At 46.6% G+C, this 27,871-nt stretch overlaps 1 protein-coding gene across 3 annotated transcripts in view; it reads left to right on the plus strand.

Annotated features, from left to right (window-relative positions):
- Window positions 1-27,871, plus strand: part of PRKDC (protein kinase, DNA-activated, catalytic subunit) — a 2,754,228-nt gene that overhangs the window by 846,903 nt on the left and 1,879,454 nt on the right. For all 3 annotated transcript variants that reach the window (XM_085605657.1, XM_085605658.1, XM_085605659.1), the window contains one exon: window positions 23,135-23,239. In XM_085605657.1, coding sequence (XP_085461783.1) covers window positions 23,135-23,239 — 105 coding nt within the window. The remainder of the gene's footprint in view (window positions 1-23,134; window positions 23,240-27,871) is intronic.

Raw genomic sequence — 27,871 nt, forward strand, 5'->3', positions numbered from 1 at the left:
ATACTGACGGCGAATTTTCTGGTATGAAAATGCAGCAACTTGATCCGATGACCCTACAAGCTCCGCCCCTGTCGGCCAGGATGACGTCAAGGACAAGACGATTTTGAAGCACAACAATCCGCATAGCAGACTGCTCTTCTGTTAAATTGCCTAAAGCGGAAATAGTCTCGTTCACTACTGCTTCAAGGGTTCTGGTTAATCTACGTATCAGCTTACTATTAGTGACTGTACCTATATAGGGAAAGAATCCTTTATTGAAATCTGTGTATTTTTCCCATGCTGTTTCAGTGTAATCGACAATTGGGAGATCTCTCTGTTGTCTATTGTGTACTAAATGGGTATTTCTATGATAATCAGGAGGAGCTAGGAAAATAGGTGGCAGAAGGAATGCTATGTAACAAGTACCATCCCAATCTAGAGGTAGACATATATATGCGGTCTGGCCACATATGAAGTAGGAATGATGGGAAGCTCTAAATGTAGACTTGCCTTGATCACTGAATTTTATTACAGTGGTGCATTTACTATGGCCCATGTGTATGGAACCATTCTTTCTTATACATAATTCCCCTTTTACTGGGAATACTGACATGGCGGGCAAGATTGGTGTAGCTTCAGATTCAACGTTCAGGATCATGAGGTTAAGTGTAAAATTACCTAATCCATATACTTCATTTTCTAGATCAGTTCCTGTTCTTTTGGGGAGTCCCTCCTTGTTAGGGTAGCAGACTTTAAGTAAAACTAGGTTCAGGTTTCCCCATACCCAGTTGTCTTGATAAACTGCGGAATTTGAATCTAGGGAATTAATCAGACTAAACCATGCTCCACAGGAGCCATTGTGTGTGAACGGATAAGGAAAGAGGGGCAAAACTCCCTTATAGTTTTGATAGGGAGGGAGTCGGCCACATATCCAACAATTTGTGGCATTGCTGGTCTGATGGGAATGATGTAACATACTGATAAATGTGTTGTTGCGCAGCGCAAATCTATATGACAACTCATGCGGAGGTAATTCGCTAAAAGAATGTTCTGCAGTTATGGTGTAAGCACGCTTAAGAATAGGGTAATACATATGCAATAGTATGCTGAAAATAATGATCAGAAGACTTAGAAAAAACAAAATTAATAATGTTACTGTGCAGTGACTACGAAGCGATTTACAATACGCATGCTTTTTCAGCTGCATTCGCTGATTTCTTTCTCTATTCCGGTCTAGAGGATACATGTCAGAAACAAATTCAACCGATTCACCTTGGAGAGGACTTAAACAATCAAATTGTCTGACTTGCTAGACCTCAATTTTAGTTTATAAAGTTCTGGTTTTGATTTCTCAACCAAGGGGAGCTTTGAGTCTGTCTGTGAGGGAATACAGTGTTGAGTATTCACACTGGATGGTAGTCCATAAAATTTCTTGATATGACTCGAGTGCAACCACCCTTTGCGACCCTCAATCTTCACGGCAGTCCTTGTAGTCAGTAGAACCAACTTAGGCGACTTCCACCTAGGATCCAGTTGGGTCTTCCGGTCGAAATTCCTGACCAAAACCAGGTCACCAGGAACCACGTCATGGGGCTTCACCTCAGTATTATCGGGAAAAGCTGCGGCTACCTGTGAACGACAAGATTGTAGTGCAGACATCAAGGAAGCCAGGTAATCTGTCAGCATATTACAGTCAACATCAGTTATTTTGCGAGGTATAGGCGTCCCCCACATATTTGGTGGTCTACCGAAGATCACCTCGTACGGGGATAGCCCTGTTCGAGAATGTGCTACCATTCTCATGTAAAAGAGTGCAACTGGTAAGGCTACTATCCAATCGACACCTTTTTCCCTACATATTTTGGACAATCTAATTTTCAGAGTTTGATTATGGCGTTCCACGAGACCTGCGGCCTCGGGATGCCGGACACAGTGGAATTTCCATTGGTAGCCTAACAAAAGGGAAACGTGTTTCATTAGTTCGGATGAGAACGGCTGGCCGTTATCTGAGTAGACAACACGTGGTAAACCGTACCGTGGGAAGAATTCTCGAACTAACTGTTTGGCAGTAGTCGGGGCAGTGTAATCTGAAACCGGGTATGCTTCTGTCCAACGGGAAAGAGCACAGACAACTATGAGAACATATTTGAATCCTCGACATCGTTCCATCTGGATATAATCCATCTGGAGGACTTCAAAAGCATGATTAGGAGGTTGAAATCCACCCTGCTCTACGGGGATGCTTTTACCTGGATTAAACTGACAACATATCATACAGGTACGAACTTTTTGTTTAGCTGCTGCTCGCAAGTGTTTGTTGAACCAAATGTGTTGAATGCTGTCTAGCATAGCTTTTTCTCCTAGGTGCGCTGGACTATATATTGTGTTAATGATGACTTGAACCATAGAGTCGGGAAGAAACCATATAGATTTTTCCTTCGTCATCCATCCTTGATCCGTTTGGATCCCTCCTAATTCAGTCCATTTCTTTATTTCTTCTGGTGTAGCATGTGTCTGTATGTCAATTACATCAAGGGCGGGATCCTTAACTGTCATGCAATGTGTTAGTGTCGGAACTATTGTCTTTGTCATGTCAGTTGTGAGAGTCTGATTCTGAGCAGTCTGTTTAGCTGTTCTGTCAGCTAGGTCATTACCCTGAGAAATGATATCGGTAACTTTTGTATGGGCTTTGCATTTCATAATCGATATTGCAGTGGGTAGATGAATCGCGTCTAATAGGGTTTGAATGAGGGGTCCGTGCTGGATGTGGGCACCGTGAGAAGTTAAATAACCTCTCTCTCGCCACAGTACGCCGAAGTCATGGACGACTCCGAATGCATAACGTGAATCTGTGTATATGTTGACTTTCTTATTTTTGGCTTGAATACAGGCTTGTGTCAGAGCGATGAGCTCTGCTGCTTGAGCTGACAAAGTGTTAATACGATTTGTTTCAATGACTTCAGTGTCTGTTGTGACTGCGTAAGCGGCCACTAACTCTCCTGTACTTGTTCTCATACATGACCCATCTACATACAATGTCAAGTCTGGATCTGACAAAGGGATATCTGTCAAGTCTTGTCTGGGTTTCGTCGTGATAGTAATAATTTCGACACAATCATGTGCCAATGGATCTGTTCCGCCCACTGGTAACAGTGTGGCAGGATTTAACGTATTACAACGTCTGATTTCTATGTGTGGCTGAAACAATGTCAGTTCGTAACCGGTGAGTCTCGCTATAGTCAAGTGTTGTGTTTGTGTGCGGTTCAAGAGAACCTCTACTGCATGTGGTACTTGTACTGTCAATTGATGTCCTAACACTATGGCATCGCTTTGTCTGATTGCTAAAGCTGTTGCTGCCACCGATTTCAGGCACGCAGGAAGAGCCTGAGCTACTGGATCTAATGTACTAGAGAAATAAGCACATGGTTTGTGTGATCCTGCTTGTTCCTGAGTGAGTACTGACAAGGCAGTACCTTTGCGTTCTGTAACAAAGAGTGTAAACTGTTTACTGTAACATGGTGTTGCTAAAACAGGTGCTTGGCATAAAGCTTTCTTTAAGCTTTCAAAGGCGTGTGTATGTTCTTGAGTCCAAGGGAGAACAGTCGATGTGGCTGCCTCCTGTGTTGTCAACTGGATGAGTGGTTTTGCTAGAAATGCATATTGAGGGATCCACTGCCTACAGTATGAAGTGAGGCCTATAAAAGCCCGCACCTCCTTTTGTGTCTTGGGTGGTGGCATGTTAGCGATTAACTGGATGCGGTCGGGTGTAAGCTGCCTTCCCTCCTTGGACAGCGAGTGCCCAAGGTAAACAACTCGCTGGACACAGAATTGCAGCTTAGAAGGGGACACCTTGTGTCCCTTGTTAGCCAAAAATTTTAAAACCGTCAGTGACGCATTTTCACATTCAGGTTCGCTTCGAGCGGTGATCAGCAGATCATCGACATATTGAAGCAAGGCAGTGTTAACTGGCATGTGGATACTGTCAAGTTCTCGTTTCAGTGCTTGGCTATAGATGCTGGGGCTTTCTGTAAATCCTTGAGGTGCGCGTGTGAATTTAAAACTTCGTCCATTTAAACTGAACCCGAACAAGTATTGACTTTCCGGATCGATTGGGACGCTAAAGAAAGCATTCTTGAGATCAATTACAGTGAAGAACGTTGCTTCTGAGTCAATAGCTGTTAGTAATGAAGAGATATCTGGGACCACAGGGTATTGTGGTACAATACATTTATTTAATTCGCGCAGATCAATAACTAATCGATATACTGGTGGTGCCTTTGGATCCGTTCTTTTAAGAATCGGAATTATTGGGGAATTACATACATTGGAGTCGGTTTCGACAACCACTCCTTGTGCAATGAGCTCGTCAATGATTTGCAGTAAAGCCACAACAGCATCGGGTGGTAACTTGTATTGTCGCATTCGTGGTAGTATTACTCCTGTTTTTAGTGTGACACGATATGGTGTAATATTCATGCAACCAACATCAGTGGGGCCTTGTGCCCATAAATGTGTAGGTAAATTCTGCAGTCGGTGATCCATGTCTCTGGACACGTAGTGACCTTTAAAGTCACGTAAAAATAGTCGTACTCCTTCCGGAGAACAACATATTATAGCTCCTAGAGCTTTCAATGTTTTTATACCTAACAAGTTTTCTGGACATGATTTAGTAAGCAATAAATCTGTAGTACGTGTCAATGGACCAATCGTAAGTGGAAGAGGTTGTGTCACGTCATTTATTATGGGTTTTCCTGAGAATCCAAGGGAAATATTCTGTGAGCCTGAGAGGGGTGCCCCTGGAACTTCACTGCGTCTTATAGTTGTTCTGCTTGCCCCTGTATCAAGTAAAAACTTTCTGTCTTCCCCTAATAGTTCACTATGTACATAAGGTCCCTCTTGGTCTACAGGAACCTCAATAAGGGGTAAGCCAACTTCCCTCTCTAGGCTATGTCATGTATATCGCTGATAATCGGGATAATCTGCTTGTGCATACTGATACATCTGTTGTGTTGTTGCTTGTGTTGCAGCCATAGGCTGCGCTTGTGGTGGTGCTATGGTCTGTTGTGGAGCTCCCTGTTGTGGAGCTAATTATTGCGGAGCTAACCTAGGTTGTGCATGCTGAGGGATTTGTTGTTGATTCGGATCCTGTCTAGGTGGACGTGGTCTCTCCTGTGTTCTTCCTGTAGCAATATTATGTTTCAGGACTGGACAATCGTGTATATAATGACCTGGTTGTTTACAATAGTTGCATGTCCCTTTCGTAGGACCTGCGGAATTACCCTTTTGATGACCGTCAGCTGGAACTGACTGAGCAACAAGCATTTTCATTTTTGTATCTTTCATACGTCTTTGTTCGTGTTCTTGTTCTTCTCTAATTCTATTGTGATGATATTGTAACATCTGTAACATCTGTGATGGGGTATTACCTTGCCAGGTACTTTCGAATTTCAATACTCTATTCTTGACTTGTAGCAGAGAATTTTCAACTAATTTTGTCACAAACAGATGTGGATATGACTCACTACTGGCTTTTATACCACTATTTATACCAAAACATTTTTCAAATCGGGAATAGAAATCACTAGTGTCTTCATCTGGTTTTTGTTTACACGCTGATATTGCACCCCAGTCTTCCTTTTTCGTAGTTAATAAACGTGGCAGTACCTGTACTAGTAGCCCTGCTAGTGCTGTAGTCTTTTCCCCAAGCCCTGATCCTGCAGCTCGGGCCTTTTCTTCGTTTTCTAACGCTGTCCAATCTATCTTTTGGTCTCCCACCTCCCATTCCTTTTCTTTGAGTTTCTCATAAACACCGGAGGGTAATAGGACTTTTAATATTTTCATAATATCGGGATAGGTATACTCTCCCATGAGTAACATGTCCTTTATTTCACGGTGGAAACCTGCTGGGTCCTTGTCATGGCTGGGTACTACTTATTTCATTTCTAATAATTCCAGTTTAGTTATAGGCGTGTACACAAACACGCGTGTAAAGTTATTACCGTCACCTCTGATTGGGTGTACTTCGCGTAACGGGTTCTGTCTATCTATATGATACATTTTTCTTCCCCTGATGGGAACTGGAACGTGTTCTGGGCATACGAAATTTAAATATTGGTTTCGGAATTCTAGAATTTCCCTAATCAAATCAGTACCTGACCCTCTCCATATGTTCGTGAGTAGTTCTGTCAATATGTCAGGTAAGGGTCCTGGATCGGAGTGTTGGCTTTTATATAATATAAGGAGGTGTTGAATCATGTATATACTACCTAAACGCTGTTCGTATGGGTCAAGATTCAGAAACGTGTGTGCAAGTACATCATCATTGTATTCGCTGGGACTGTCAGCCCATTGTACTGCTGACCTAGCTAATTCTTGTTCGTCCATGGAATCGAGCACATGGTACCCTCTTCGATCTCGGAGTAATTTATCAACGGCTTGGAATAGGTGTTCGGGGGATTTTGTATTTAACACAGGGTTTGGAAAATGTCTATTATATTCTGGACGTATTGGACGTATCGGGTCGTTAAAGTCTCTAGTATTATTATGGGGTCTTCCTCTACCTACATAAGCTATTGTTTCGACTTGTTCTGATTCTTGCTCCTCCTCCTCTTCTGATTCTACTCTGTCTGTTTCTCGTCTTTCTTTATGTATTCGTTCTACTTCCTTGCGGATCTTTCGACTCATGGCGATTATACACGCCTGTCTATCATGTTTCTCTTCTGATATGTTCTGACCCCATTTGACAAGTCTTTGCATGGTATCGTGATCTGCTCCGGGCCTGTCTTGATTCCTAATTACACAATTTATGAAAAAACGTAGTAGTTGTCTTTGGACATCCACTTTCTGATATTCCATAGCTTCGTTAATACTTTCTGGACCTCGCCCTGTTTGGACAAAGCGATATATTTCGTCTAGGTGTTCACCCATTCCTGGTATCGTCATTAAATATAATGTAGCTCGTCTTATACGTAGTGATGATATGAGCAATTTATCCTGTCTACCTGGTACTGGGTCGTATCTACAATCCACAAGCTGTTCTTTAAACATGTCGGATGTCGCTAATTGGGGTGTACGTTGGAGTGCTAAATCTCTAAGGGTCTGTTTATTTCGCGGCGGGGTGGCAAACATGTCTGTCGTACCTCCTGTAGCACCATCTGAGGCGCTAGGCACGAAAGGATTCGTTGGACGTAGGATAGAGATTGTAGATGCAGGAAAAACTGCAGAAACGGACGGACCTGTGGGAACTTGTGTAGGAGTTTGTAGTTGCGGGGATACAGATGGATGCTCTTGGTGTTGAACACCATCGGCAAGCGGTGAGTGTGGTATGGCATTAGCATACTCGGGAGCTACGTCATCTAAATAGGAAGAAAGGAAAACGTCCTTTGCTGTTTTGGGATGTGTTTTGGGATGTGCTTTTATCGGGAGTAATGGAGGAGTTAAATCTTTTGGTATTTCCGGGGTAGCCTTAGGTAACCCTTCGGCCAGAAGAGGATACATACCATTCATAAGAGTGTTTCTTTGTCTATCTATTTGTTCTGATTTTACTCGGGTACCTTCCTCGAGTAATAGATTTTCTCGAGTTTTATTTGAATTCTCTCTACCTTTCTCTTCCTGTCTGTGTGCTTTTTCTGTACGTCTGTATGATTCTTTACGCCATAATTCAATGGCATCTTTCTGTGACTGTCTGGCTTTCTTTTTCCATAATTCTTCTTCTACTCTCATGATGCAATCTGCATCCCAGGTCCCCGTTGCGGGCCATCTCTGACTCTCTGGTAATTCTTTGGTGTAGTCCACCCATAAATCAAGAAATAATACGGCATCTAGACCATGCTTATGATACATAAAGTATCCTGGAGTATCCCTAGGTGGAATGGGAACAGCTTCTTCGAGTACACCTTTTCTAGTTTTGATCTGTCTTAGTTTCGAAAAGAGCGGCATTTTTAGATCTTGTTTCTAGAACACACTTTATACGATGAACACAATAATGAACAGTCATTCACACCACAATGTATAGAACGTATTAAAACATTTAACATTTAACAGTTTTAACGAACAATGATAACTAATAGAAAACTAGTTACTGACATAATACTGACACTAGATAATATTTATTTATATGCTAGACATACTATATATACTGCTAAACAGTACAGATACACTGCTGAAACAGTGCAGACCGGATTTGTGTACCCAAACCCGTCTTGACCGGCACAGACTATGTGCACGTTAAATGCCTCCCCGGTAATGGTACTCACCGGGTAGCTCGGAACGGAAGGCCTCGGAACGGAACTGAAACTGGACCGGACTGGACTCGACTCGACTGGACTCGGAACTTCGGAACCTGGTGGGCCTCTGTATACCTCGGATCTTGCTCTCTCAGCTAGGCTCTGGTCGGGATACTTCGCACTTCTCACCGCCTCGTCTGGGTGTTGATCGCAGCCTCAGTCGCTCCCGCTTGGCCGGAGGGAGATACAGGAAATCCTGCAGGTACGCGTTTTTGTCCGTTCAGCTGTGGCAGGAGACCGGGCCTGCAACGCACCGCCGGCGCGTGAGATGAGAAAGTGTCCCTGTTCGGGCGCCAATTTATGTGGTAAATATTTCGTTACCGGTACTATTTTTATGCGGTAAAGTCTTAGTGAGAATAACTCAGTAAAAATAAGAGGCAGAATCCGTGGTATTAGAGGTTTTAAAAGGCTTTATTCCTATACAAAGGAATACAATTCGAATTGTAGGCATTCTATTCCATCACCACGAAAGTTCAGGAAGGAAGGGCATATATTATTGACAGATAAGCAGTTTTATAGAAAATGCATTACAGTGAAACAGATGCAAGAGGCGTAACAGCTGATAATACAGATAAACTGTGCATACGTAACTAATAGAGGCGTATACATGGGTGTAACTAAAATACGTCATTAAACATGATGTCACAAGTGGGTGGATCCACAGAAGAATCCTGCAATGTCAGCAGAAATATTTGGCAGAGATGCGCGCGCAGCCGCATGACGTGTGATTGACGTGCAACTAGAGGGTGAAGGGGACTTGACATTTAGCTCTACATGTGGAGACAGAAGTCTGGGGGTCATGTCAACCTAATCCCAAATCATATCTAATATCCTATGTTTAAAGAACTCTGTTATCCAAAAGGAAAGGTCTCTAGGATAGAATCTATTCTATACTGACTGTTAGTGCGTGTACAAGCGTCTAAGTGTCTACACTAGATGCGAGGGGGTAGGAATATTCCATGGTAACGGGGCTATGAATTACTTGCATGAGGACAGCGAGGCCTGGCCCCTTTGCACGGTAGCTGGAGGAATGTTTACCTAAACTACTAGACAGGAATGCATCGGATGAGGAGGGAGGAGATAATCTTGAAGGTGAAATACAGTTTTTGGCAGGCGATAGGCTGGATCAGGCACCGTTAGCCGCGCAGGGAGTAGGACAAAGTTCATGGATACAGATGCAGGCTCAGACTGGAGCTTTCAGAGGCAGAAGACAGGAAAAGGCTTGATGACAGAATTCAGGGCCTACTCGCCTGAATCTGTAAAATGTGGAAAGTGAACCACATAAAGTCGGTGGCCTTTCATACTTAGGAATGGAATATCTGACCCATTCATGGCGGATCTGAAAGAGGACATGTTGACGGTGGACGCACATATATTTGCGTCTTCAAAACTGGAGCAGGAGGGAACATACATGTACTTATAGCATGTACATGGAGCCGTTGGGGTCTACGATAGGGGACATAACTGATCACAAAATTCATATTTCCTCAGGATAACATTTTTTTTAAAAATTGATAAACCACTATGGATCATTAGAATGGGTATACTTACCATAGAAAATGTGTATATTATTATGACAACCCGAATTTCTGTACACGTTTGACTGATTGAACAATCGGTTATAATTTAGATACTGCTTTTGAGTTTATAAATTACTAATTATGTTCTAATTTTAAATAGGTGTTAATTTGTATATTAATGTATCAGGAACGTGCTTTATTGTAAGTTGTTCTTTTCTGTTTTAAAATTTTTTTTTTTATGTTGTTTGTATGACAGCCCTGAAGAAGCGCAGTGTGCGCGAAACACGTGTTGGCTTTACTGTGATACTTGTATGTAAATCTGAACATAAAGGAAAAAGAAGGCATCACTGTGATTCTTATATGTAAATCTCTACAAAGAAAATAAGAATAAACATCCGAAGATGAATACATAAGAAGACTCATATATTGTTTCTTTGCTTGTAATATGAAACTATCTCAGATTTGTTTGTGTTGAATATATATATATATATATATATATACATATATATTCTCTAAAAAACAAAGGTTTCAGATTTCACTCATACAAAACCAGTCAAATTCAGCAGTTATAGTTACCTGAGCTAACTATAACATATGCCTCCGCTATCCACTGCTTATGACCTAACATATTACATCACTCTTGACATGGTCAGTGACATCACTGATGACATCATCCAGTGAATGTTTTCCAAAATTGTTTGTGTGTAAAACGTATATACTAAGTTACCATGAAAGTTAAATTAGTATACTTTGTGTACTACTAATGAGTGATACCTTTTTTTAAACATAGTTTATGCGAGTGGTTGTGTGACTGTGTATGATTGGGTGCCTGAGTGACTGTAAATGTGTGTGTGTGTGTGTGTGAGTGGGTGTCAGTGGCTGTATGGGTGGGTGGCTGACTGTGTCAATGGCTATATGGGTAGGTAGGTGGGTGATTGGCTGTGTCAGTGACTGTATGGGTGCCTGAATGGCTGTACAAGTGAGTGACTGGGTGTGTAAGTGGCTGTATGGGTGAATGAGTGGCTGTTTGAGTGAGTGTTTGGTTAAGTGAGTTGTTGTGTGAGTTGTTGTATGGAACAGTGAGTAACTGTGTCAGTGACCGTATGAGTGGGTGTCTCAGTGACTGTATGGGCGGGTGAGTGGGTGTGTCAGTGACTAGGTGGGTGTCTGAATGGCTGTACAAGTGACTGGGTGTGTGAGTGGCTGTATTGAAGAGTCTGTGTCTGGGGATTGGCTGTAAGGGTGAAGGTGTGGCTGTGCAAGTCGTTGTATGCATGTATGAATGGGTAAATAAGTGGTGTGGGTGGGCGGGTGGGTGTGTGTGGTTGTATGGTTGAGTGAGTGGCTTTGTTGAGAGGCTGTAAGGATGAGTGATTGGGTGTGTGTGTAGCTGTATAGGTGAATAACTGGGTGCGTCAGCTGTATGGCGTGACTGTGGCTGTGCGAGTGGCTGTACGGGTGAGTGACTGGTTGTATGATCAGGCTGTATGAGTAAGTGGGTGGGTGTGTGAGTTATAGTTAGCTCAGGTAAGTTTAACTGCTGAATTTCACTGGTTTTGTACGAATGAAATCTGAGCCGAACTATAACGTCCCTGTAACCTTTCGTTTTTTTTAAGTGAATTTGTAAGGTTTTAAAAAAAGAATTTTTTATCTTCAACCACTAACCTTTGACACTGAGTGTGTAAGTGAGTGCCTGAGTATCTCAGTGGGTGTATGAGTGTCTGAATGGGTCTGTGAGAGAGTATGAGTAAAACTGTAAGTGTGTATATGAGTGGGTCTGTGAGTCTCTGATAGGGGTTAGCTGTAAACTCCTCTCTGCCGGCAGAGTTTTGCCACTCTGTGCTCCACTTGGAACCCGAAGTTTGGCAAAAACTCCTCCAACTGCCAGATGAGTTTACTGGCACGCTCACCCCTAAACCTCATCCTTCAAGAGTAGTGTGCCAGGAGGCATGTTTGCAGAGTGGTTGACAAAGGGGGTGGGACCTCCGATGAGGTAGAAGTACTCCCGCTGTGGTGGACCTACTTGTGGCAACAATAGGGGTTCTTGGCCTACAATGTCGCTATGCTGCGAAGGCAGTAGTGCACCAGAAGGCGCATTTGCAGAGTGGTTGAAAATGGGGGCGGGGCCTCTGAGTCATGAGCAGTCCTGCTGTGGGTGACTTACTTGTAGCAACAATAGGGGTCATTGGCCCCCAACAGCCCTCAGCAGCGAAGGGGACTTCAACCACCAACCAGTAGTGCACCAGGAGGCACATTAGCATAGGGGTTGAGAACCAAAATGTGCCTTCCTTCCAAATTTGGTGTAATTTTGTCCAGCTGTACGGGCTGTTGTCGTGCTTAAAGCTCCTATGGGAATTACCATGGGAGATCGTAATTTTTTAGAACAGACCCCACAAACCACTACCAGAGTCATCTGTTTGCAACACGAAGGGTTTTGTGAAGTCAGAACCTCCAAGACCGGATCCCCACACAACAACTTTTTTCAGTGTCTCAAAAAAAGTTTGGCGTCTCGCATTCCAGCCGTCAATGGAAGTGGGTTGTGACTTTTTCAGAAGATATGTAAGAGGAGCGGCTAGTTCGAGGGAAGTGGGGGGGATAAAATGCCTGTAATACCCCATGAGTCCCAGAAACAATCATACTGCCTTTTTCGTAGGTGGTCGGGTAATGTCTTTGATGGCCTGATGTTTGTCAAGTTGCGGATACACCTTTCCATTGTGGACGTTGTACCCCGAGTACTGGAAGGAGTAAATAGCTAGAATGCATTTCTATGGGTTTGTGGTAAGGTTGGCATCTCTGCTGGTAAATGTTTAAAGTGCAAGACCACGAAGAGGTAAAGACTACAATATCATTGCGGTATGCCGCAGCGTACTTCTGATTTGGTCGTAAAATATTGTCCATAAGGCCCTGAAAGGTTGCAGGGGCGCTGTGCAGCCCAAAGGGTAAGACTTTAAAATGATAAAGACTTGAAGGGCTGGATAATACAGTCTTCTCTTTGGCATTTTCGGACAAGGGTATTTGCCAATAGCCTTTAGTGAGATCTAATAAGGTCATGAAATTTGCCTTCCCCAATCGTTCCATTATTTCATCTACTCTGGGCATGGGGTAGGTGTGTAACTTTGAGATGGCAGTGAACTGTCAGAAGTCTATACAGAACCTAAGGGTTCTGTTGGGTTTGGGTACCAGGACAACCAGGTAACTGCAGTCACTATGTGAGGGTTCTGTGATAGCATCCTCTAACATTTTCATTATTTCAGCCTCTACCACCTTTCGCCTGGTCTCCGGGATTCTATCTGGCTGCAGTCGTATCACATGGTTGCCTTCAGTAATGATATTGTGAAAGACTAGGGGGTTTTCCCTGGCTTCCCAAAAAACCCAGAAGCAAACTGTTGTAATACTTTCCTTAACTGGGCATTTTGTTCTATAGTTAAATACATCCGCAAAGGTACCTCCTATATAGTCCCTGCCATTCTTGTCAACGCAAAGGTAAGCTGAAGGAGTTGAGTAGTGGTAACTAGGAGATCAGGTTTCTAAGGAGGCGTGCTATCTACCGATGCCACCGACTGTTTTAGGAGATTTATGTGGTAGACATGTCCCTCTGGTCCTTTGTTTATACAGTGATCTTACAAGTGACAGGGCTCACTTTTTGTAAATCCTTGTAAGGCTCCTTCCAATAGGCTAGTAGTTTATTCTCAGAAGAAGGGAGCAATACCAACACCTCATCCCCCAAAGGATCGTTGTCATGGCTGTGTTTTTCACATTTTTTCTTTTGCTTTTCCTGGGCTCATTCCAGGTTTATCCTCGCCTCGTTCCAGGTTTATCCTCACCTCTTCCCATAGGGCCTGGACATTATCTTTCAGATTGGATGCATACTGTAATAAGTCCCATCCCTCATCTTCCTCCTCTCCCCACTGCTCAGCCGCCATATCCAAAAGTGTCCGTTGGTGTCTACCAAACATGAGTTCAAAGGGTAAAAACCCAGTAGAACTCTTCACATGACTGCGTCTGACAAATAGGGCCAAATGTAGCTTCCTGTCCCAATCTCTTCCTGTATCTGCCACCACAAGCTTCTTCAATATGGTTTTTATGGTTGTTATATCTTTCCACTAATCCATTGGTTTGTGGATGGTATACCGAAGTGTGCAGCTGATGTATACATAACACTTTACAGATTTGAGACATTAAACGTGACACAAATGGGGTTCCTTGGTCAGTTAAAATTTCCCTCGGAAACTCGACTTTAAAAATAACTCAATCATAGCTTGGGCCACGACTGGGGCATCATGCTATTCAGGGTCACCATCTCAGGATATCTAATGGCATGGTGCACCAGAACTAAGATGTATTGATACTCTTTTGATGATGGTAGGAGAGGTCCTACTAAATCCATCCCTACTATGGTGAAGGGAATATCTATTATAGTAAGAGGTTTGAGTGGGGCTTTTCCTCTGGAAGGGACATTGACTAGTTGACACTGCTCACAACTGGCACAAAATTTCAAAATGTCGGAAAAAAAAACCCAGGCCAGCAAAACCTTTTCAACAGATACTCTTCTGTCTTGTCTTGGGCGTAGTGACTACCCCCTACCTGGCAGTGAGATGTAAGACCTGGGTGCGAAACGGAAGTGGTACCACCAGTTGTAGACTTTTCTTTACATACACTCCTGTATACTAATCCCTTTTTAATGACAAAAACAGTCCTACCTTACTTGCGTTGTCATTAGCTTCTTGAGCCCATGCATGTGCTAAATTTGGATCCTCCCTCTGGGAGGCCCAGAAGCTGCGTTGATGTTCCCAGTTGCTATCTGCGGGGGAAGGGAGGGACTATTTACCAACACATAGATCTGGTTATTTATATGTTATCAAACTTTTTCTGTTTACTCTTTTCCTTACCCCGATACCCTTTTCTCTCAAGAATGGGGCCTCTTGTAATGTCTTAGAAGTGACTGCCTCGTTTTTTTGCCTCAAACAACATCTGATGGAAGTGGACGTGGACTGTCCAATAATTACTTCCTCCTCCATGTTGGGAACAACCCGACCTCCATACAAACCACACTTTCTTTCCACTGTAACACCACCTGAGCCACTGGATATATTTCATTATCTCCATGCACACAGTTAATAGAAACTGATCTCACAGTGGTTTCCTTTTCTGGTTGGACTAGGCCCTCCTGTGCTATCGAATAATGATACCTCGATGACCATTAAGGCTGGCCTGTATTCGGTAGGTTCAATGGAGTCCACCCACCAGAAAAAGGACTCGTCCCTTTGCATATCCGACTTCCATGAGTTCAGGGGCCGGGGATCTTTGTGGACAGAGCCTCACATTGAAAACACGGAGGTTCCAGTCCTGTGTCTGTTCCCCCTGTTGCAAGGAGGTTGCTCTCAGAAAGGTGTCGTGGTGCAGATTTCACAGGACTTCTCCAGTTGGGGGAGGAGAGAGAATTGGGTCTCAGGCAGCACATTTGAAGTCGGGGGACCGGTGGCATGCACAGGCTAATTCTATGGCCATGGGAACCATGATATTAGGATGTTGTTTTAGCCATGATCGTGTAGAGGAGGGTAATGCCTCCAAAAACTGTTCCAGATGCACCTTTTCTACTACTACTACCTCTAAGAACCAGGCCTTAACAAACGACTGCCAAGGTCCTGGATTTTGAAAAACAAAGCTCTTTCCTTCCTAAAACAGGCTCTATGGTATTCTGCATCACAATAGAGGTGTTCCAGGGTGGCATTTTTCACCTTGTCATAAGATGTCTTGCCGGCATGGTTCGCTGCTTGATACGTAGATTGCAATTTTTCTGACAACAGGGGTGCGATTATATTGTCCCCACTGTTCCTGGGGCCATGCTGGTGTGGAGTAAGCCCTTTCAAAATTGGTAAAGTAGTAGTCCGGGTCGGGGGTCTCACCGAGCAGCAAGATGGCCGACTGAGCTAACCATCTGTAACACCCAACCTATGGGTTTTTTAGCCTGTCAAGGGTGCCACCCCCTCTTTTTTATTAAACATATATTTTTGGAGCACCCTTAGACAATTTTAACATATCACGTTACACTCATCACTAGACCACCATTATCACACACCCGCATGCACCAGACGGCGTTTTCTCTAAAAAGATCTCAGCTAAAGTGACCCTTCGGGGGACCCGTAGGGCATTGCAGCGCCGGCCCAACGAGGAGCAAAACGCCCGATGATGAAGCATGACACCTCCCGGGGTGTGTGAGGGCAACAAGAGAAATTAAGCTCTGCTTCCCCTCCCAACCTGTGGGTCTCATATAGCCTAGTACACTCCTTATATACGTGTCTCCACGTTTCTTTTCCTGTATTTTACTGGAACAGTGTCTCCTGTTTGATTTACATAGACGATACACGGAGCACAGACACTGGACCATAACAAGCTCCTGGTCCCCCCTTCTCTTTTCTTATATAGGGAGTTAGGACTGCCATACCAAAACTTAAATTGTTCCGTGAACCACTGGATGGGTCATGCAAGTATTTAAATGAAACTGGTGTTTGCTGAAGAGATTAGGATAGACCTAGAGAATGTTGTTAAAAGGTACAATTTTACAGTTTAATGTCCTTTACCGTCTTTTTCTTTAATTAAAAAATATATCTGAACGAGACACGTTAGTGATAGATTCCTTACCTTCGAATTACCCCCAGGCGTCAGACTGGATCGGAAAGTTTTCGTCAGCAGTACCCCTGCACGTCGGAAGGTGACGTTGTGCGGCTCCACGTCCGTCGTAGGCGTCGTGATTGCCGGGATGACGTCGCAGGAGCTACTTAGACGATGCCCTCGCACGCTAACGTCAGTTCTTTCTTTTTCTGCGCCAGCAAGCGCAGATCCGGAGAGAGCGGTACCCCCAGTCAATTTTTGATCAAGGTTTTTGGGACTTTTTGTCAGTTGTTTTGAGTCTTTGACTCCTGGTGTATAGGGATGCCCGGTTTCAAGTCTTGCGAGGCTTGTTCCCGCATGATGTCGGTGATGGACCCGCACCGCGAGTGGTTCTACTGCCTAGGGCGCGACCACGACCCCATGTCGTGCCCCGACTGCCGGGCCATTTCTCCGAAAATTTTGCGGGATCGGTCCTGAAAGTTGCTTGAGGCCCCAGAGTTAGCGCCGTGCCGTTCAAGGTCCCGAGGGAGGGCGAGGGGCCGGTCGCGGAGCCGCCACCATTGTTCGACTAAGTCTTTGCATTCGGGGTCAGGTAAGACGTAGCACAAGAAGTCGAAGAAGCGATGTCGCTCTTCGCCTTCCCCTAGCCTGTAGTGGTGCCACCCCCGCAGCTCCGGCGGAGCCTGCGCAGTTGCCGATGGCCTACCCGCCCTTCCCGGGTCCGTCGGCGACTCAGGCCCAGCGGCAGTAATTTCTGTCAGCCATGGCCCGCCTCTTTGGCCCGTCAGGCCCCGCCGGCACGTCTTCGGGCCCCGCGGGCCCAACTGGCGGTCCTCACCCTTCTTTGTTGGCGGCTCCGGCCCCGATGTAGTCAGCAGCTCTTGCCTCGGCGTCACGAGACCCCCATGGATCCATGCATGGATCCCTGTCGATGTTGGTTGGCCTCGTACGACCTCCGCCAACATCGAAGTCTACGGCACCGGCCAACGTCATCCCCGGCTTCCACCCTGACATGGAGACGGTGCCGATCGACGCCGATTCCAATGCCGTTGGTGAATTTCTATCCCTTTCTCCAACCTCCTTTTTTCCCACCTGCCCATCAGGTTACTGAGGACGGGTAGGACTGGAAGGGGTCTGAGTACCCTCTCGCAGCCCAATGCGAGTTAGACCCAGACTGGGCAGAGGATTTGGAAGACGCAGGTGGACTGGATTTTTCTCCAGAACCTGGCACACTGTCTCCTTCTACCGTGGCTACGGAGGAGGGTGGTACTTATTCAGTGGTGTTGCGTAGGGCAGCCGAGGCTCTCCACCTCGAGCTCCCTACAGTGGCCGTCAGGACTAACCTCTTGACAGAAGTGCTTCGGCCAGCTCCTCCCTCTGCGGAGCTGCTGCTGCCCTTCAATGACACACTTTAAGATGTTCTTTTGGGCACCTGGTCCAGGCTCAACACAGGGGCTCCTGTCGATAGGAACGTTGTCCAAGCCTCTGCGTTCCTGAGCGCATTCCATTCCGCACCTCCGGACAGGGAATCCAAGAAACTGGAGCAGTTTGGGAAGAAGATTTTCTCTTCCGCCAGTTCAGGGTTGCGGTCTGTGAACACCGCATGGCTCTTGGGCCGTTACTCCCATTCTGTGTGGGATACGGTGGCGCAGGTGCTGCCTCAGTGTCCGGAGGAGATTCTGACGGGGCTCTCTCAAGCTATTGCTGAGGGGAGAGATGCAGCCAAGTTCACGATTCGTTGTGGGCTTGACACCGCCGACTCACTAGGCAGAGCGATTTCCACAACTGGCTTTTCGGGGGATGTCCGGAACACTCTGATGGACATGCCTTTTGATTGCACTCGCCATTTTGGCGACAAGGCGGATAGTACGTTGGAACGCTTTAAGGACTCATGGGCTACGGCCAAGTCCTTGGGTCTTTCGGCCACGCGCACTCCTTCGGCTTCCGCTTTTCGCTCTTTTCGTGGCCAAAGCAGGGGCGCCCAGACACGTTAGTTTCAGAGCCACAGGCCTGTGCAGCAACAGTCTCAGTGCAGCCACGGATGTGGGACCTGCTGAGGTGGGTCACGGGGCCAGCGGGCGGGTCAGTCCACCACCTCCCCTGCCACTACTGCCTCCAAACCTTCCTAGTACGGTGTTTCAGGCCCATCACACACCAGTGGGCAGCAGGATTCGCCATCACCTCCCCCACTGGCGCACCATCACGTCAGACAGGGGGGTTTTACAGATAGTCTGAAGGGGCTACTCCCTCCCCTTCGAGACTACCCCTCCAGCCATGCCACCTCAGTACCACCGAATGTCGGGGGATCACTTGGCACTTCCCCAGCAGGAAGTTGCTGCCCTCTGGGCCAAGGGGGCCATCGAGCGCGTTCCGACGCCAGAAGTAGGTCGTGGTTGTTATTCCCACTACTTCCTGGTTCCAAAGAAGGACAAGGGCCTGCGTCCTATCTTAGACCTTCGGAACGTCAATAGCGTCAATCGCTTCTTCTGGAAGGAGAAGTTCAAGATGCTCACACTTGCTCACGTCTTGTCTGCCCTAGACCCGCAAGACTGGATAGTAGCGTTGGACTTGCAGGGCGCTTATTTTCATATCCCTGTCCTGCCAGCCCACCGGCGTTACCTGCGGTTCAAGGTGGGCCACGAGCACTTTCAGTTCACCGTGCTCCCTTTTGGCCTTACCAGCGCCCCTCGGGTGTTCACGAAAGTGATGGCAATGGTCGCGGCTCACCTGCTCTGATCAGGGGTTTCAGTCTTCCCCTATCTCGATGACTGGTTGTTGAAGGTGGGCTCGCCCCAGACAGTCGTCTCCCACCTCCAGACTACGGCCGACCTTCTGCATTTGCTAGGGTTCTCCGTCAACGTGCCGAAGTCGCACCTGATTCCCTCTCAGAAGCTCCTCTTCATCGGAGCGGTTCTGGACACGGTGCAGTTTCAGGTTGTTCCTCCCGAACAGCGAGCCCGGGACATTCGGGCTAAGATTCCTCTTTCAGCCCTTGTCCTGGGTTTCGGTCAGGATGACCTTGAGGCTGCTGGGCCTCATGGCCTCCTGCATCCTGCTGACCAATCATGCCAGATGGCATATGCGGGCTCTGCAGTAGGACCTGAAGTTCCAGTGGGCGCAGCATCAGGGGAACCTGCCCAAGTACGTCCAGATCTCGGAGGGCACTGCACGACAATTGCAGTGGTGGCTCACGAACCAGCATTGGGTCAGCGGCAGATCACTCTCCCTCCCCCAACCGGAGCACACAGTGGTGACGGATGCGTCCCTCCTAGGATGGGGTGGCCACATGGGAGAGGCAGAGATCAGAGACATCTGGTCTCCGGCGGAGTCCAGGCTCCATATCAACCTTCTGGAGCTCCGGGCGATCCTACTTGCACTGATGGTATTCCTTCCTTCTGTCAAGGGTAGAGTAGTGCAGGTGTTCACAGACAACACCACTGCCATGTGGTACTGCAACAAGCAAGGCGGGTGGGGTTGTGGACCCTATGTCAGGAGGCTCTGCGTCTCTGGACATTGCTGGAACGTCAAGGCATTTCCTTGATGGTTCAACACTTGGCAGGTTCTTTGAACGCCAGAGCGGACGAACTCAGCCGCAGGTGCATGATGGAACACGAGTGGTGTCTTCACTCGGAGGTGGGGCAAGATCTCTTTCAACAGTGGGGAGAGCCTTGGTTAGATCTATTCGCCACCGAAGAGAGCGCGCAATGTCAGCAGTTCTGCACGTTGGAATTTCCAGGACGGTACTTGCTCGGCGACGCTTTTCATCACGAGTGGAGTTGCAGTCTATTGTACGCCTTTCCGCCTATACCACTTCTACCCAGAGTTCTGAAGAAGATTAGGCGCGACCGGGCCCAAGTCATTCTTGTGGCCCCGGTCTGGGCTCGAAGAGTTTGGTATCCCGAGCTACTCCATAAGAGCATGGATCACCCTATCCGACTGGCTCTTCGGGAGGATCTTCTGTCGCAGCAGAAAGGGAGAGTCCTCCACCGAACCGATCCAGCCTCCACCTCCATGTGTGGAGATTGAGCAGCAACAGTTGATTCCATTTGACTTGCCTCCTGAGGTTTGTGATATCATCTTGGTAGCCAGGCGTCCCTCCACTAAATCGGTATACTCCTGCAGGTGGAACAAATTTGTGGCATGGTGCCCAGCAAAGGTTGTGGATCCCCTTTCTGCCCCTCTTTCAGAAGTCTTTTTGTTCCTTCTTTCTTCGGCCCGGCAGGGCTCTGCTTTGGGCACTATTAAGGGCTATCTTTCTGTAATTTCAGCCTTTCTCAGGCTGCCTGATCAGCCCTCACTTTTCAAGTCCCCTGTCGTAAATAGATTTCTCAAAGGCATTACTCGCATTTTCCCTCCTATTCCGTTTATGATACCGCAGTGGGACTTGAATCTGGTTCTTACTTATTTGATGTGCGCTCCTTTTGAGACGCTTCACAACTGTCCTCTTCATTTGGTAACTTTGAAGACTGCTTTCCTGGTTGCGATCACCTCCGCTAGGCGCGTGAGTGAGCTCCAGGCTCTTTCCTGTAAACCTCCTTTTCTGTCGGTTCATCTGGACAAGGTTTTGCTCCGCACTCGTCCTTCCTTCTTGCCAAAGGTTGTTACTCCCTTTCACATCGGGCAAACTATCACCTTGCCCACTTTCTTTCCGCACCCTTCCAGGGAGGAAGAGAGGCTCCACCGTCTGGACCCAAAACATGCGTTCTCATTTTACCTGAATCGCACACAACAGTTCTGGGTGAATGACCAGCTCTTTGTTGGCTATGTAGGCGCGAAGAAAGGCCGGGCTATATACTAGAGGACTATCTCCCGCTGGGTTGTCTTGTGTATCAAAGCCTGTTATTCTCTGGCTAAAAAAGAACCTCCGGTGGGGTTGCGCGCCCACTCTACCAGGGCGACAGCAGCTACTACTGCATTGGAACGTAGTGTCCCCCTGCAAGACATCTGGCAGGCAGCCACGTGGGCCTCGCTGCACACTTTTACTAAGCATTATTGCCTTGACGGTCAAGTCCGGAGAGAGAGCATCTTTGGCCGTTCTGTTCTCCATGACTTTCTGGTGTGATCTTGGTTCGCAGACGCACCACCGGGGTTGGTATCGCTGGGGTATCTAGTCTAAGGTAAGGAATCTATCACTAACGTGTCTCTTTCGATGCACACGTTACTTACCTTCGGTAACGATATATCTGTAAGAGACATTAGTTAGTGATAGATTCCTTACCGCCCCACCCATCCTCCCCGTTCTGCGAACTGATTTCTAGGGTTAAGGTCATCCCTTTCAGGGCCCTAGTTTCAATGCACCAGTGGTCAGTATCTTGCATGGCTCTGCGTTCCTGGCGCGGAAAGTCGTGTACAGAATTGACATCAGTGCGTGAGGGCGGCACCTAAGTAGCTGCCGCGACGTCATCCCGGTGATCACGACGCCTACAATGGACGCGGAGCCGCACGACACCACCTTCCGATGCGCCGGGGTACTGCTGCCGAAAACTTTCCGGATCCAGTCTGACGACTGGGGGTAATTCTAAGGTAAGGAATCTATCCCTAACTAATGTGTCTTACAGACATATCGTACCGAAGGTAAGTAACTTGTGCTTTAAAAATTGATTTTTCTTACACAGGTTTACCACTGGTATTGATTGCACTACCCCCTGACCTTTTATTCTGTTGACTTTCGTGGAGAGTTATAGATGCAGACTGGATCCCAAAAATGTATGTGTCTGAAGATTAGAAATGTAATAGCTTTTAACACAGCACACCTGTAACAAAGGTGTCGTTGAATTTGGAGGAAACAGGAGCACACAGGATACTAATCTTTGATGGTGCAAAATCTTCTCTTCTGCAAAAAAAAATTTTACAAAAAATTGAGATTAGGGATTTCATATATAATGTCTTTAGGATAACACTGCCGGATACATACGATTCAGAAATAGTTTTAATGGTTTTAGGTTTTGTAGACACACATGGTCCCAGTGGTCAGGGTGAGGAAGGAGCTATTGCCGAAGATAAGACTGGTTTTAGTAGTTGCTGTGTGAAAGACTGAAAAAGGTGTACAGTGTGGTATGAAGGAATGATGTAGCACAGAAAGGTGCTGATAATGTGTTGAATGTAGGTGAGCCCTGTGTCAATGGTTTGAAACCAAATCTTGAAGATAAACATTAGGAGAGTAGTTGGAGTAGAAATAGTGTGTTTCAAAGAAGTAGTGGTCTTGGTACTTTGAAGGAAAAGAACTGCCCATGGAGGTATACCAATAGGCAGCGACTCACATTAGCCCAGGTGTCAGTGTACAAACCTCTTATTGGATCACATAACAGTTTTATCTTCTGCGGTTTCTTTTCATGTATTTACTATGTATATAGCTGTTTTTCTATTCTTAATTTGTTACTCATTCTTTTTTTCTGTCTCTAAATCTTCAATACCTAGCTTTTTATACTTGTAAATGATTTGCATCAAACATCTCCATCAATTTTCTTAATTTGATATGTTATATAAGCCTTTTGTGATCGTTTTGTCTGTTTCTCATTACATAACTCCAATTTCTTTGATCGTTTTCAATTTTGACCTATTCCTTCTATTTGATGTGTGCCCTAGTCATCATTTCTTTCTTGCCTGTCTTTTAAAAATAAAGTAATAGTATACAACAAACAATAATCTTGCATGTTTTCTATGAAGTACATTTAAGTCTTGAGCGCTAATGCGTTTTCAGTACACCAAACACATTGAAACGTTTCTTTCCCTTGTTAGGTTGATTCAGCTTTTTTTTTGAACACCCAACATGAGGCATTTTCAGCTGTCTTTCAGACCTACATCAGTATTTTGACTGATCAGAAACTGGGGCTAAATTTGAAGGTAAGATATTTTGCTTCATATGTTCTATTCATAAGTATTTTTAAATAAATCTTATTTTCATAATTAAAAGGCCTATACCTTTTTAAAACAGTTCCATCCAGTACATTACCTTGAAATATGATTAAAGCTTGGCACACCCTGTAAACTTCACTGCAGATCTGTCTGATATGTATACACATGAATGTGTAAAATATTAAGTCCTACCCAGCCTGCAGAGAGAGGATTAGAGCACGAAGGGAAGAATAGTGAGCAGAAGAAAGGAGCTTTTCCTGGGCTAGAAATGTCCATGTTCCAGTTTCTTTTGCTTTTATACACCTTTATTTGATATTTAATGTGTGCTTGTCTGTCTGGAGACACTTACCAGTAGCCTGTAAAATCAGCGCACCTGTACCTCCGGACAAAATGTTTAAGGGCAAGCCAGTCTGTGCCAGAAACTCTGGCCTTCCATTCAATTTATTATTACACCTACTTGAGAGGAGAACTCTTGTCTGTCCGACCCCCTAAACCTCCAGTAAACATGGCCCTGTTGGCTTTAAGAGCTACTTGTGTTCAATGAAAATCATCAAGAGCTAATATTATTAGTTTTGTAATAGTGAGCACTATAGACAAAATTACATTAGTGACCACCCGATGCAAGATTACTAGTAGTAATCATTACAGTTCATAGACATAGTTGCCAGCAGTGCCAGCAGTGGTGTAAAAAAAGGCCTCCTCAATCTGAAAAGCATTTACATGGCTAATTCATGACAGCCATAGCTGCAATACCCCTGGGAACAAAGTAATATTAGTAGTAAAGCTCTCCGAGGCTACATGAATTATCACTCAAACATCTACTTTAACTACATTTTGGAAATTCAACTATTTGTCTCCAAACATCAGCTTGTGAGTTCTGAATATACACACATTTACATCTCAAATATGTGCTTTTTAATTTTGGGACATATATATTAATTCAACAAAGCAAAAGCTTCTAATTTAGTAGAGTGGGAGTGTACACAGGAGATCTACTTATAGGTAGCTGGAAAGCTACTAGTAGCTCACGGGCCACTTGTTGAAGAAGCCTGGGATAAGCATAATGCTGCTAGTTTCCTCCCAAGTTGATACCCTGTATTAGATTGGGTTTACCTTGGTGTTACCACAAGCACTCATTCTCCTGACCACACTCGGGACCTGACCTTCTTAAGCCTTTCCTCATAGGCAGATTCTCAGGTTCTGTGTTCAGGACTGACATCTTTGCCAATAAGTTATCTCTTGCTTCCCCAGTTTGTGGACGTCTTGTCACTTCTATTCCCTCTGTCCCTCTCATGAGTCTAGTTAAAAATCACCCATTCCATTCCAGCTACAATACTAAGCACCTCTACCATTCCCCCAATCTGCAACTCTGACATCAGTCAGTCCTCTGCATCTTATTACCACTGGCTTTGCCGGCATTAAATTTCATTGTCCCTTGCTGGCTTTTCCAATATCTGATAGAGACTACTACCTGTAGATTCCTTAACGTAGAATTATCCCCAGGCGTGAGACTGGACTGGAAAACTTTCTTGCCCCAGCATCTCTGCATGCTGGGGGGCGGCACCACGCAACTCCGCCCGAAGGTCACATAAGCCCCACCCCGGCACGCTGACGTCAGTTTCCTTCTTTCCGCGTGCCACGTGGATCCGGATCGTGTCCCTGGCCTGTTTTCAGGCCTTCTTTTCACGCTTTGCGTTTCCTTTTGGGAACAGTGTGCGAATGCCTTCGGGCTTCAAGACGTGCTCGTCTTGCGCAAGCCAGATATCGGCAACGGACCCTCACCCCATTTGTATGTGGTGTTTGGGTGAGCACCATGACTCCACAGACTGCGAGGCTTGTCAGCAGATGAAGGCGAAGTCCCGGCGGGAGCACTGGATGAAACTCCTTTCGTCCCTCATGTCCAGGTCGGCGTCGTCACCACGTCCGTCCCCCGCGGAAGGGTTCAAGAACTGCCGCTTCCGTCTCTGACATCGTCCCTCTCCGAGGCCGCAAGTGCATCGCTCGCCTGTTGGTGTCGCAGCTTGTCCCCGAGGCCCGGTGCCCTCCCTGTGGGGGGTGCGGGTTCTCCGCGGGTCGTGCGGCGCCACCCTTCCTGCCGTTTCCCGGCATGGGGGCGACCAGAGTCCAAATGGAGGCCTATGCTGTGGCCCTGCAGGCCTCTTTGGCTCCTCCTCCTCCTCTTCCTGGGACGTCCGCAGATCCCTTGCCATGTGCGGGGCCTACTGCGGAGTCACCGGCGGCTCCGGCGCCGACAGGTTCGGCTTCTGGTCTTGGAGATGTGATTTTGTTGGGGCGCGGCCCTACAGGGTTCCCCCCTTCGGCCCACGGTGCCTCTGCCTCGCTGCAAACCCCAGTAGGGGTCCCTGTGGTGTCGCGAGAGGTTTCTGAGACTTGTGGCTTGTCCTCTAGTCCCCCTCGGTCCTCTGGGCAGGCGGTGGCTGTAGGAAGGTGGATATCTGACTATGGTTACCCCCAACTTTTTGCCTAGTGTCTAGCTGGTTTTTCGACTTAGTTGGCCTGAGATCCTGCCATTCAGGGTCTCAGGCTGTCTGCTCTCTCTTTAAAATGGACTCCGTGTACCCGAGGTACATAACCAATTGGTAAGGATCACCTTATTGGACCCTGTACAGTGTACCCTAGGTACCCAGGGCATAGGTGTACCCTAGGCCTCCCAGGGGCTGCAGCATGTATTATGCCACCCCTGGTCTTGCCTTCCAATCAGACACAACTGGCTGATCACTCAGCTGGGGCAAGGTCGTGTAATCACCCCTTGCTTAGATATAGTATACCTATATCTACCCTTAAAATAGACACCTGTGTACCTATCAGTCACTCCTATGGCAGGTCTTAACAATCTTGGAGGCAGAGTGCTTGGTAACAGGTGAGATGGTGCTCTAGCATGAGCTGAGCCTGTCTGCAGCTTTCGGAATCATGTCCTTATAGCTGTTCTATGATATAGCCTACCATATACTCTTAAAGTGCCTTATAATCTTAAACGGTTATGGTAACTATGGTTTGGCTTTTTCAAAACATGTCGTGTAAGGTGTCTAACACTGTGGAATAATACCCCCATACCATTTCTGGTGATGAGGATATTATTCCCCCCTTCTAGAGGGAGAGACATGTTAAAATCCTACTTTGCTGTTTAACCAAAGCCTCAGCATCACAAAATGGATGCTGCTGCCACAGACACAAGTCTGACCTCCTGCTGCTGGGAGTGATCCCGGCAAGGGAGGCTTGGACAATAGGTTTCCTGCTTGGGGAGGTGCTAGCACCTCCCCAGACAGACTTTAGTGTATTGGGGCAGGGAGGGCTGAAAGGAATGAGACATGCCTGGGGCACACAAGGTGTCCCATGCATAGTCCAGTTCAAACCGGTGCTGGGGCACTCCAGCCCCAGTCCTGGCGGGAAACTGGACAAAGGGAAGGGGGTGTAACCACCCCCCTCCCAGGTCCCACCCATTAGGCGTGACCTAGCAGGTAACCCAGCCCCCCAGATTAGTATAAGAGTGGTAACTGGGCCCCAGGAGATTAGATTATCCTGAACCTGCAACTTGAACAGAAACTCTGGTCCTTCGACATTCGAGGAAAGAAGAAGACTGAAGAATCTCCCTTGTGGCCAAGGAGTGGCTACCCTGTGCAAACAGGCACCATCAAGAGACTACCCTTTGCTTTGCTAAAGTTCTACGAGGGACCGACTGCAGAGCCCGACCAGAGCCTTGACTTCCAGACTTCTCCGACCCTGATCCACAGCCGAGCTGAGATCCGTGGAGGCGACGAGAGACGTGGGACCGGCTACCTGGGAAAAGTGGCGAGTATCTTCCAGCGCAGCTTCTGAGGCACCCTCGAAGTTGTGCACCGGGGATTGAGAAGCCCCAACCCCAAGCACCATCTGCACCGAAGATCAGCCCCCCACACTCCACGAGTCCTGCGTGGGGCCCTTCTGCATTTTCCTGCTTGCCGCGCCTGTCCGGTTGCTTGCCCGTTGGCTAGTGGCCTTTGTGACGACGCATCCAGAAATCTTCACTGCTGGTTTGGCTCCTCCAGACTGGCTCCCGCTTCCTTGCAAAAGAGAAGCACCCCAGACCTTCCTGGTCTGCACCAGAAGCAAGTCCTCCGTTCTTCGTGGGTTCCGCTTGCCAAGGCTTGGTGAGTCCTAGTCCAACTTCGACGCCGCCGACAGCAAGAGCCTTCGTGGGACAGCTGCCTCCTGGTCCTGGTCGTCCTCGACGTTCCCTGGTCCTCGTGGCTGCCGCGACAAGCTTCACCTTCACCTGCAATCTTCACGACATCGCCTGGTTCCTTCCTGGTTCCACGTGGTCACTGGCTAGTGACCTTGACTCTGTCCCTTCTGCTTGCAGGTATCCTCTCTTCTTTTTTAAAATTTTTTTTTTAAACAGACTTTATTAGGTCACAGAACAAAATGCAGTCAATCCCCGTCCCCCATAGTCCTCCCCCCAGCCAAATCAGGACATCTTGCAATAATCACCCCAACACATAAGCTACATCTGTATAGCATTCACCCCAATAATGTCCGTGCTACTAGGTAGTGCATCCACAGTAGTAATCCACCATGAGTGTGCGAGACAGCCAAAATACCCCCCACCCCATCTCCCAACAT

This window comes from Triturus cristatus, chromosome 5_1, assembly GCF_964204655.1.
Source record: "Triturus cristatus chromosome 5_1, aTriCri1.1, whole genome shotgun sequence".
Classification (NCBI taxonomy): Eukaryota; Metazoa; Chordata; class Amphibia; order Caudata; family Salamandridae; genus Triturus; species Triturus cristatus.